The 13,247-nt window shown below is 38.6% G+C and overlaps 1 protein-coding gene across 1 annotated transcript in view; it reads right to left on the reverse strand.

Moving 5' to 3' along the window:
• Window positions 1–13,247, reverse strand: part of LOC124798515 (facilitated trehalose transporter Tret1-like) — a 52,763-nt gene that overhangs the window by 23,905 nt on the left and 15,611 nt on the right. Inside the window, exon 3 of the mRNA XM_047261958.1 lies at window positions 1,254–1,535. Within this exon, the coding sequence (XP_047117914.1) occupies window positions 1,254–1,535 (282 nt within the window). The remainder of the gene's footprint in view (window positions 1–1,253; window positions 1,536–13,247) is intronic.

A 13,247-nucleotide genomic window follows, 5' to 3' on the forward strand; every position in this document is an offset into this window, starting at 1 on the left:
GTCTGACCAGAAATCCTTAACAATCTGGAATCTTTTTCCAATGGAGAGATCATCATGAAATATTTTCAGTTACAGGCCACATGACCTGTGGATACACATTATGTGTCTTTGATATAGTGGTTTCCATTGTCTTCTGCATCCTCAAGCCACTAATCACCTTTTATGGGCAGTTTCCCACCCCAAGAGTAAGAGGTTGCACTGAAACTCTGCTTGTCTTGACGAGGCCATTGTTTGAACAAGGGCGACTCCTTATATGGGAAGTGTTCGGCTAGCACTGCTGATGATTTTTGTGCAGAATTTAAGCAGCAGCTGGACCTGGACTTGGTACCCAGGCCACTTTGATTACTAGTCGAAGGAGCTACCGCTAGATGTTGAGTACTTATACTACTAGACCACGAGTGCATATTCCTGTACAGGACAGAAAATATGTTCCATGATCTGATCTTGAGAACAATGTGGTGCTGATAGCTGACCATTTCTTCTTTCACTGCCAAAGGTGTCACTGAATGACGTGAGGTGTGGACTTACTGCTCTGACATCAGCTTACAAACCTACAGTCACCTTTGCCCTTTTACACAGGTCCTCAGTTGTGCGAGTACCCCAATCTATCTCTCTCGTGAAAGAAACTTTTAAGAACTGGACCTCAGTTATTTACTTGGTAGTCATAGACTCAGATATGGAGGCAACTGAAATTTATCCATTTTATTACTAAAACATGTTTTGCCTTGTATTGTCACACAGTTTCAGTGATTCAGATTAGTAACCAGTACTTTTTGTCTACCATTATCTCTTTGACAGAGGCCAATTCCATTCCATTACACATCCTCAAAGTGCCAGATATAAGGCTTCACTTTTTTTTATTCTGGATCAATTATTCATGTGTTAACATTTTTACACTATTTTTGCTGTTTTTAATCTTCTCTTTTACTTGAAATCTTTAGCTTTGATGCAGGCCCATCTTCTGACTCTATTATATCCCCAGTTATTAATCATGCATTTAGTTTGCATGTGTACAAATGCCTTTCTTTGATTTCTTATAATGTTTCATATTTAAGGTAATCTCATGCTAAATACATGTAAATTTATGTTGGATGAAAACATCAATAAGCATTTGTTAAAACCTTCCCATCCATACAATTATTTCTGTTAAATATCTCATTTGTATTTGCAGGGCTAAACAATTAAGCTACGGATTCTGCCTCTGACAAATAAGCAATAAGACCAATCATAAGATAAGATCAAAGAATACTCACCCCACCACATCCACGTTCACTGCTGCACCTATTCTCTGCAACACTTTTGGGTACGGATTCTCCTGGGCTCAAATCAAGACCAAGATTGTCATGCTGCACATTGAATTTCTGTGGTTCATAGAGAATGCAGACTGCACGATCATCTGATGCCACATGTTGCTGAACCTCTATCATTTCTTCATTCATTTTATGGTGAGCTAATGAGCCTCTCAGCCATTCCATCGAAGCTTCAGCTTTCTTCTCTTTCCCCTTGGCCATAAGCCAGAATGGAGATTCTGGGATCTGTCACACAGCACGAACTCTGCTCTGAATCAGAAAGGCAGCAGATATATGCCAAATACTCGGCATAATTTTATTTTGTAACAAACAAATTTCATTTCAACAAATATACAGCTTTAAAACTTAAAAACTATATCAGATAGTGAAATATGGCATAAAATCATAGCAACATGTCTTTAGAAAATAAGTAGTTTCAGAAATTTACATATACGAGGTCTGTTCAAAAAATTCCAGAGCTTTGTCCACAAAATTTTTCTACACTTACCTTTTACTTATTGTGCATGATCTCCTTTGAAATACTCTCCTCCACAATTGATACACTACTCCCAATGCCATTTTCACTTCGATGCAGTCTTGGTGCACTTCTTGCTGGATTGTGCTAAGCACTGTCTATGAATTTTCTTCTATCTCATCTATTGTTGTAAATCTTTGTCCTTTCAATGGGGTTTTCAACTTTGGAAATAAAAAAAAAAAAAAATCTGCAGGGGCCAGGTCTGGACAGTATGGAGGACGAGGAAGCATAGTGATTTCATTTTTTGTGCAATAATCATACACCAACAGGGATAAATGTGCAGGTGCATTACCGTGATGCAAGATCCGTGAATTGTTTCACCACATTTCAGGCCGTTTCCTTCTCACATTTTCCAGTAGACATTGCAACACATCCCAGTAGTACCATCAATTAACAATTTGTCTCTTTGGCATGAATTCATGATGAACTAATCCGTCAAAGTCAAAGAAAACTCTTAGCATATCTTTGACATTTGTTCTGGCCTAACAAGCTTTTTTTGCCCTTGGAGAACCTTTCCCAATGTAATGTGAAGACTGAACCTTGGTCTCAACATCATAAGCATATACCCACATCTCATCACCAGTTACGATTCTGTTAAGGAACACTTATTGTTATATGCGTGATCCAAAAGCTCTTCCTAGACTGTGAGGCGAAGGTCTTTCTGGTCTTGACTCATGAGCTGTGGCATGAACTTAGTGGCAACATAATGCATTCCAAGATCCTGTATCAGAACTTCATGACATGATCCAACTGAAATGTTACATTCTTCTCCAATCTCTTTGACAGACAGTCTTCAATTGGCAAGCATAATTTTGTTGACATTCCTGACATGAGCATCATCAGTAGATGTCAAAGGGCATCCTGAACAAGGGTATCCTCAAGTTCTGTCTGGCCATTTTTAAACCATGTGAGCCATTTGTAACACTGAACATGGCTCACGCACTCATCACCATAGGCTCTCTGCATCATCTGGTATGTCTCTGTATGGATTTTCTTGAGTTTCATGCAAAATTTAATGCAGACACATTGCTCCTTTAACTCCATCTTGAAATTCACAAACTGTGCAACCCAACGTTTTACTCATTACAGTACTGAACAATAACTAACATTCATACAACAGTGAAACTTCCAGCAATTACACACTAAACACAGGCACATGCACGGATGCCCACAGCACTTTGCTCCAACACACCACTGGCACAAAATTATGAATGTTCCGAAATTTTTTGAACAGATATCGTACTGTTGAGTAATCAGAAACAGAGCAATATTTTAAATTTTGTGAGGTACTGATAATTTTTCTTTGATTGCCGCACAAACACAAAGATGACATTTAAAGAAATAAGTGAGGGTGGAATGAAAAAGTGATGTAGTTGTGCAACAGTGGGGAAGGGAGCATCTCCAGAGCAGAAAGAAACACCACATATGCTGCAAGGAAGTGTTTACAATAAAGTGATAATACTGCTAAGCTGAATTCACTTACGAGCAAAACTCCATCTGTCACCAATTATGATAAGGGAAGAGTCACGAAGGAGTAACAGATACTTCCAAAGTTTTGTCCCAATGAACCTTGCAGCTGGTCTGTCATAGGAGACTCTTGCCATAATTACAGTGGAGATTGCAATGGTATGTGAGGTGAATAGAACCAGAAGATCAATACAACTCAGAGTACAGAAGCACCAGCCCTTTCTGTTGGTTGTGGTATAGACAAAAGCTTCATTTTGCAGGAAGGAAGCAGCTCCTCCAGTAGTGAAAATTTGTGTAAATCAGGGAATATAGTAGGATAATTTGTGATGCTACTTGTGAGTGTGCTCGAGGCGACTTATACGGTTGCATTGCTGCAATGTAGAAGTCAATGGGAAACTATCACATTATCATTAACTTTGCCTAGTACATAAAATTATCTGCTAAATGACATGAGAACTTACACATGAATAAAATATTCTGGAGGTAAAATAGTCTCTCATTTGGCTCTCCCAAGAGGGGATACTCTGGAAGAGCTATCGGACAAAAAGATAATTCTAATTAGGGTGTGCACATAAAACACAAAAACATTGTGAGAGATTAGAAATCTAAAAGTACTAATGCAAATAAAGCAAGTGTAAATTAGGGGACTGCTGATTTAGAAAAAAAAATTAAAAAATCATGTGGTCCAGTGAAGAAGAGAAAGGCATCACAGTTCTAAAATTGTAACTAATTTGCTCAAGAGGAATAACAACATTCCTGCAACCAATTAAATTCTTCAAAAATAGATGAAAATGCAAAACAGTATTGGATACTAAAAGGAAGTTAAAGCAGTCAGAACATTTAATTGTGACTTCTCTACTTTCATAAGGTGCTACAAAAATAAATATGTATCAGGGTGTTGCCAGAAGCCTTATTTCACAAAGACTCATGAAATTCCTAATGTTGGCCAGGAAAGGAGTTATCTCTACTATACACAAAGCAAAAATAGTTTATTTTGCTTTGTGTACAAAACTATCTCACCCAGATATCGATCGGTCTTTGTCAAAGAAGGTATCAACAAATGGAAAATAGGTAACATTCATCTAAATAAAGTAGAAAAAGTTCTGTCCAATGTAAATAATTTAGCCACACACACACACGCATGCACACACACACACACACACACACACACACACACACACACACACACTTGTGCCATACTGGACACGCAATACCAGAATTGCAATTTAGCTGCCAGACCAATGTTGGTTGGAGATTGTGTTAGGTAGGGTGGGTAGAAGGAGTGAGAGATGGGAGGCAGGAAGATGAGTTAGGGGCAGGTAGCTAGCAGCTTAGAGGGGGACAGCTGTCTAGAGATGCTAAACGGAGGGGTGACAGCTGCACAGCCAAGGCATGTGATGAATGGAAGACAGAGCTGTGGCAAGAAGTTTGGAGTGGTAGTTGCATAGTAATGGACCAGGATGTCATGCCTTGCTTGTCCACAATAACTTGATGATGTTACTGGTGCTACCAGAAGTGGAGAAAATCTGCACTAGTTGAAAGATATTCAATTATCTTGAAGCAATAATAACATTAAGCTGCCTCTAGACATAAAGCATTACTGTGCATATTGTTAAGGGCAACAGTGTCAGGTCTGTGGCATGTAGCCAGTGCTGCCTTCCCCTCACCACTCCTTTCTCCTCAGCCGTCCAAATGCTGGGCAAGGCACTCCTTCTTCCATTCTCGACAGCGACTACGTGAATCTTCAACTTGCAGTGGATGAATAATAGGTTGAAAGGGCAACAAAATACCACTTTAAGAGGGTTTGGAAGGATCTTGGGTTGGATATCCCCCACTTCTGGGTGTGATGATAGGTAACCAAAGCACTGGCAAAGGATATGGTTCCATTTTTCTGGTCCATGGTGACATGGTTGACAAAGGGGATGATCCATCGTAGCTGTCTCTTGGGGCTGGTGGGAGGGTGTGGTGTGAGGATGTGGTATGGGATATCTGTTTTTGGACTAGGTTTGGGGGGTAGTAATTGTCTGCGAAGGCCTTCATAAAACATTCAGCATACAGAGCAAGTGAGTTCTCATCACTGCAGATACACCACCAATTTCTTGGTGTAGAAGGGTTGACTGCCGTTGGCATGCAGGTGCTGTTGGTGGTTAGTGGGTTTGATACAGACAGAGGTGTGATTGTAGCCATGAGGGATGTGGAGGTCAACACTCAGAAAAGTTGCACACTAGGTTGTGGTGGACCATGTGAAGCAGAGGGAAGAGAAGGTGTTGAGATTGTGTAGGAATGAGGATAGTGTGTCTTGGCCCAGAGTCCAGATGATAAAGATATCATCAATGAACCTGAACCAGACAAGGGGTCTGGGTCATTTGGAGGCTAAGAAGGCCCACAAAAAGTTGACCTAGGAGGGTTCCACGCAAGTGCCTGTGGATGTGCCACATGTCTGCTTACATACCTTCTCCTCAAATCAGAAGCAGTTGTGTGGCAGGATGTAGTTGGTAAGGTGTTTGAGGAATGAGTTAGTGGGTTTGGAGTCTCAAGGATGTTGGGATAGGCAGTGTTTAATAGTGGTAAGGGCATGGACATGAACGTCTGATGACATATATGGAGGTGGCATCAACAGTGACAGGTAGGGATAGGCTTCACCTGGACAACTTCCTGGACAGTGACCTCCACTTCTCTGATGGCACCATCGACACCTCTGTCCGTCAGTAACTGACAGTACCTGGACTTCAACAGCTGTTATCCCTTCCACACCAAAAATTCACTCCCATACAGCCTAGCTACCTGTGGACAGCATATTTGCAGTGATGAGAACTCCCTTGCCAAGTATGCTGGAGGTCTCAAAAAGACCTGCACAGATGTGCACTGTCCCCCAGACCCAGTCTGCAAACAGATTTCCGATGTTATAACCTCACACAGCCCTAATGCTCCCACCAGCCCCAAGAATCAGCTACAAAGTAGTGCCACCACTGCACCTTATCACCCTGGACGAGAAAATACTGAGCCATACCTTTCATTAGGGTTTTGATTATCTATCATCGTGCCCAGAAATGAGAGACACTCTTCCCACTCCTCCTTAACTGGTATTTCGTCACCCACACAACCTACACAACATCCCTAAGCCCTTCCACTACTATATGATACCTGCAGAAGATCCAGGTGCAAGGCCTGCCTAATCCACACACCCAGCTTTTATTATTACAGTCCTTTCTATCCTACACCATCAGAGATGGAGCCTGTGAAAGCACCCACATCATATACTAATTGTTATGCACAGCTTTTTTTTTTTTTTGTTGGTATGACAACCAATCACTTGTCCACCAGAATGAATGACCAGTGCTAAACCGCAGCCAAGAACAAAGTTGATCAGCCAGTGGCACAGCACGCAGCTGAGCACAACATGCTCAGGTTGAATGGCTGCTTCACAACACGAACCATCTGGATCCTTCCCTCCTGCACCAGCTTTTCTAAACTATTCAGATGGAAGTTATCCTCGCAAAATATCCTTCATCCCCATAACCCTTCTGGCCCCAGTCTTCATTAACCCAGTGTCCTCACACCTGTCACCCAACAGTTTTCCCTTGCTCTTTCCTGCCACCCCTTCCCAACCCAAGTATCCTTCATCACATGCTGCACTGCACCAGCTCTAACAGCTGTGCATCACACGCCTAGTTCATGCAAATGCCACCCATCCCTCCTGCATTCCTAGCTAGCAAACCTGCTGCCTCCCTCCAAGCCAATACCTACCCACCCCTAACCTCTTTTCCTGTCTCCCACCTCTCCCTCCCTCTACGTACCCTCACCCCGCCCAACACAACCCTACCTCACTCTAGTCCAAACATCAAAATTAAATCCTGGCACTCTGTGTCCAGTTGCCTGATGTAGAGGTGCAGGTATGTGTCTGATGTGTGTGTGTGTGTGTGTGTGTGTGTGTGTGTGTGTGTGTGTGTGTTCGTACTCTAGCTCAACAAAGGATTTATTCCAAACTTAATGCTTCTGCTATTTGGTGAATGGTCTCCTCTACCCTTAAGTTATTAATCTTAGTCAAGTTCAATGCGAACAGACTACAGAAGACAATGCAAATATGTTTGTGTTGTTAAATCTGAACCTGAAGAGTGAGTGCTTTGTTTTTCAGTTTTCACAGAGGTGGAAAGAAAAGAATAATGCTTCAGTGTAAGGTAGAAGATATTACATTCTTGTCAAATCATGGATTTACTTGATGTGAGAGAAGTGACACTTCTGTTTCTCCATAAAATGGTGATTTGTTTGGACTTCTTGAAGTACTCATGACATCGAAAGTTCACTGAGGCTTTTTGCAGATGATGCTGTGGTGTATCGAGAGGTTGTAACAATGGAAAATTGTACTGAAATGCAGGAGGATCTGCAGCGAATTGATGCATGGTGCAGGTAATGGCAATTGAATCTCAATGTAGACAAGTGTAATGTGCTGCGAATACATAGAAAGATAGATCCCTTATCATTTAGCTACAAAATAGCAGGTCAGCAACTGGAAGCAGTTAATTCCATAAATTGTCTGGGAGTACGCATTAGGAGTAATTTAAAATGAAATGATCATATAAAGTTGATTGTCGGTAAAGCAGATGCCAGACTGAGATTCATTGGAAGAATCCTAAGGAAATGCAATCCGAAAACAAAGGAAGTAGGTTACAGTACACTTGTTCGCCCACTGCTTGAATACTGCTCAGCAGTGTGGGATCCATACTAGATAGGGTTGATAGAAGAGATAGAGAAGATCCAACGGAGAGCAGCGCGCTTCGTTACAGGATCATTTAGTAATCGGGAAAGCGTTACGGAGATGATAGATAAACTCCAGTGGAAGACTCTGCAGGAGAGACGCTCAGTAGCTCGGTACGGGCTTTTGTTGAAGTTTCGAGAACATATCTTCACTGAAGAGTCAAGCAGTATATTGCTCCCTCCTACGTATATCTCGCGAAAAGACCATGAGGATAAAATCAGAGAGATTAGAGCCCACACAGAAGGATACCGACAATGCTTCTTTCCACGAACAATACGAGACTGGAATAGAAGGGAGAACCGATAGAGGTACTCAGGGTACCCTCCGCCACACACCGTCAGGTGGCTTGCGGACTATGGATGTAGATGTAGATGTAGACTCATCAAATCTGATACTTTCTTATCAGAACTCATAAACACTAATGGGAACAAAGGAGAAGATCACATTTCAGATATTTCCAAAAGGTATGTATGTTTGAAGATTGTATCATTTTTATTGAGGATAATATATGTAATGAGATAATTTGTGAAATTAAAAAGTGCAAATATCTCATTACTTTCAGTGGCAGATTTAGCAAACACTCACCAATTCACCTTGATTGTGCAATATGTTTTACCTTCTGGACATGTCGAAAGACGGATATCAGAGGCCATCGCACTGTACACCTTGCCCAAAACATGTTAGAGTATAAAAAGATAATGGTATTCACATAAAAGAAAGTTAAAATGTTGACAGTGGCATGAGTGGTAAGTATAATGGAGTTCTGGTCCTTTTAAGAGAGTAGTGTTAATATTCTGCGAATGTACCTGCTTTGTAAGTTTTTTGTTCTTGCTAGGAAAATGCACAGTCAAAAGTTAAAGATTCAAAGCCACCAGTGTTTCAATAGTCATCAAAGTGAGACCTGAGTTCTGTGTCTGTGTAAAAATAAAAAATAAAAAAAAAAATAAAAAAAATAAAGCCCTTAGTGCAGTATTTACTAATTTTTAAGAACAAAAGCAAAGACATCACTGATTGCCATTGCAATCACGACAACACTTAATGACACAAGAAGCAAAATCAAAAGCTCGACAATTCTCAATGAATACTTTGAAGCATATTATTGCATAAGCTGCAGAGTTATGTGAGTCCTGCTTGGCTAGCATATGATCACATTTTGAGGGATAAATGTTGTAAGTTTAATTTGTATAACTTGTCTAAGAAACTTTTAACATTCTGTCATCTGAGCCACCATCTTAATTTTCAACTTTCAGAATGAATGTTTCCACTGCAGCAGAATTTATGCTGATTTAAAATTTCCTGACATACTAACAATGTGCTGACTGAGATTCGAAAACAGAACAAATGTCTTTCATAAGCAAATTCTCTATTGACTGAGCTATTGAAGCATAGCTCACTAACTACTCTCACAGCTTTCCTTCTGGCAGTACCTCTCTTTTATTTTCCAAACTTCACATAAGCAGAGATCTGCCAGGAATTTTCAAATCAGTTGACACTCTGCTGTATGGAGGAAATTCGTTCTGGAAACAATTCCCAAGTCTGTGGCTAAGTCAGTTCTCTGTAGTGCCCTTTCTTCTGGCAATGCTAGTTCCACAAGGTATCCAGGAGAACTCCTGTGAACCAAATGTAGGAGAGAGGTTACTGGTGACATGATATGGAGAATTGTTCACCTTACGGCTTTAAAAGCTTAAATGCTTACTCCAGGATGGGATGTGGGGGAGCTGTGGAAGAAAATGATATTGCATTGGGGGATGGGCTTATTCCCTATGAGAGTGCTATGACACTTCTCACAAACTGCTGAGTTGCAGAACCCATTATATTCCTCTCGTTGTTTTTCTTTAAAAATCCTTCCATCTGTGTTTTGTTAAACAGGGTTACAAGTAGTTAAATGTGAGAGTGTTAAATTCTATCTGTATATTAGTGTTCTAATGTAGTGTTGTGTACAGTGTAACTGAGACAGGAATGCCAATGCATCCTGCAAGTGCCGAGCTAACTGTGAGAGAGCACTTGAAGGCTGCCCATCAGAACCTTCTCACAACTACCCAAGGTTGAACTGAGACAGCACTCACCTCCATGATCTGACAATCTTTATACTTTACTGAATAGCCACCTTATCAGTCTTAGTCAGAAGGGACAAAAAAACATAAGGTGACATTTAACTTACAACTTGTTGAAGTGGTGGTTTTCCTTGCTAGATGAATTCAACTAACAGAAGTAAAATGTGACATGTAGTTTTAGCTATCTTGAATAATGCTTATTACACTAGCCAGATTCAATAACAAAAGCCCACAGCACCTGTAAGTTCTCAAATAGTGAACTGAAATTTTATCAAACATTATTTTCATGTATTATAAGAAAGTTCATTTAAAACATGTAGGTATATATTGTTAAATAGGGGTTGATGAAAATCTGTCACACTTAATTCGGTGCTGCATGCCACGGTAAGATACACTTGAAAAACTCATTTCTGGCCAAAGTTACAATACTAACAGAAACCTGATAGTCATGAGGTAGTAGGCTACTTAATTTTAGTGTGAGTAGAAGAAATACTTGTACATTAACAGATTAGGTGTAAAATTAATGCATCTTTAATCTGAAGGTTTGTTTGAATACCACAGTGTTTTACTTTTATGCCTTGTTAATAGATATGGATCATTGGATATGGTATGCTCTTTTCCTCCCCCAACTTTTGAACTGATTTCTGCAGCTAATTATATGAGAACATACAGTTTAATGTGCACTTCAAACCAACTGGCACTTTTCTCATTAACAAGTCACTGCCAAGGGTGATTTATTTATTTCTCTCTTGTTCCGGTGATCTATGTTGTGACACTATCACAGGATATGGAACATGACAATTTTACAAGCTTTTGGGCAGAATTTATGGTAATACATAAAACAAAACAAAAACAGTAAACAGTAACTTAGGTCCCACTACAAAAAATACATTTTAGAGATGGATAGAGATTACAAAACAAAATAATTTATGAGAGACATGATAACAGCTTCAAATATTTTATCTAGAAACAGTCACCCTCTAGGCAGGCAAATTACTGAAGCAAACAATTTAATTTCTGAAACTGAAAGCAGCATAAGTCATTTAAAAATTGCTAGGACCAACTGTAACTATAGACCTTTAGATTTTTACTTGCTGACATTACTACTGCTTAATGAAGTAAGGTCATAGTGGGCCTAAATTAAAATCATATAACTACACATGCAAGCTAAGTTACAATACCTGTAACTATAAGCAGTGAAAAGTAATAGTTTTTAAAGAATCATTTATTGTGATATAAAAACTTTAGGGTGTAGCATAAAAGCATTATTTTTCCTCTGTGCTATTAAAAATTTTACTGCAACATGTAATGTAATCAAACCAAAGACACATTATGATTCCTATGATACCAGTTGCTGTTGATATCTCCATTTACAAAAAGAGAAGTTCATGTTGCAAAGTAAGTCAACTAAAATTAATTATTTCATGCTTAAATATTTATATTCATGTCTTTATAACAATGTTGAAGTTTTAGCACAAGTCTATAAATGGAGTTCTATTAAGTTTTGCTGGAAAAAAGTGTTGATGATTGTCCCTGAGAAAGATGTAAAATCTTTGCTTTGTTTATACTATGTTTATACTTCTTCATCATGTACTGATTTTGCGATAAGATATAGTGAATGGTGGTCAAATTATTTTGTAAAGTTCCAGAAAGCAAACGTATTGTATGAGTTATTATTTCAAGTTGTGTCATAACATGTGAAGAATTTTAAAATATAAACATTTAAAAGTTCAGCTGTTTTACTGTTCTTTGTAACTTGAAATTTACCAGATATTCACATTTCTTACATCAATTAATTCACTATGTACCAGCCCAGCTTGTGGACATTATCATGCTTATAAAGAAGACAAAGAAGACAACATCAAGACAATCAGCTATGTGAAAGCTTTAGATATATGTATTATCTTTACATCTTTAATGCATCTCACTTTAAAATAATGAATAACTCATTGAATACGCAGCATTGAAGAGGCTTATAATATGTGGGTGCATTGTCCTGGGATATTAATATAGTACAAAAAAGTACTGATCTGATGTATTTTTCAGATAACCTACAAGAGAATGAGAGACAAATCTACAGTGAATGCAAAAGTCAAAAAGTGGAGATGAAACAGGAAAGTAATCAAGATATCTGAACACAGGACTGGAGAACAAAGAGGATGTAACCAGGCACATACTGGCAGAAATTGAGTACTGGTACATTAGTTCAGCTTTCTTTTTAAGTACCTTGTTGGAGAAAGAACAGTGACAGAACATTTATTACTTTTGTCTCTAGTTGTGTATGTGATTTTTTTTTAAATTACATTATTGTTCAAACTTTGAAAATTGCAGTAAAATGAGAGAAAAGTGATTCAGCTCAGGGCTTGTTGAGGAAGATGATTCAGCATTAGGAGTTCAGTAAACAAAATAATTTATGAGAGACATGATAATAGCTTCAAATATCTTATCTAGAAACAGTCACCCTCTAGGCAGGCAAATTACTGAAGCAAACAATTTAATTTCTGAAACTATAAAGAAAATTCTGATGATAGTGATGCTATAAAACACAAATTAATACAAAAGAGCCTTAAAAACGAATTAAAATAAAACTGTGAGACTGTTGAATTGGAGCTAGGAAATCATATTCTGGCATCTCATGAACAGAGCTCTGGTAATCAGCTTATTACCATCAGAAACAAATTAAGTAATCAAAGTGAAACAACAAATTCAAAAAATCACAGAATTAGGTGACATAGTCACAAACAGAATCCAATGCCCACATTTTTAATCAAGAATAACGAATTTTGAAGTAAATTTGCAGTGTGAAATTTCAGAAGTAGAACATAACTTAATGTAACAAAGTTGTCTCTGTTAACAATACTGTGAAACAAAAATTCATATTGTTAAATAGAACATTTAGGACAATACAGCGAATGTAGGAATATTGTGTCATGTTTGGAAAAAAATTTGTTTTATGTCAAAAACAATTACACTACATACTGTACATGAAAAGATGGTTGCAAAAACATTTTTTAACATAGGTCGTAATGTTTCGTCTGATAAGCCAGTGAGAAGTTTCCCTGAAGAAAGTAGTTTGCATCCTTTTGATTTCTTACAATACTGTAGAGACAATTTCATTCCAAACTTAACTGACAGTCCCAAAATTA

This window comes from Schistocerca piceifrons, chromosome 5, assembly GCF_021461385.2.
Source record: "Schistocerca piceifrons isolate TAMUIC-IGC-003096 chromosome 5, iqSchPice1.1, whole genome shotgun sequence".
NCBI lineage: Eukaryota > Metazoa > Arthropoda > Insecta > Orthoptera > Acrididae > Schistocerca > Schistocerca piceifrons.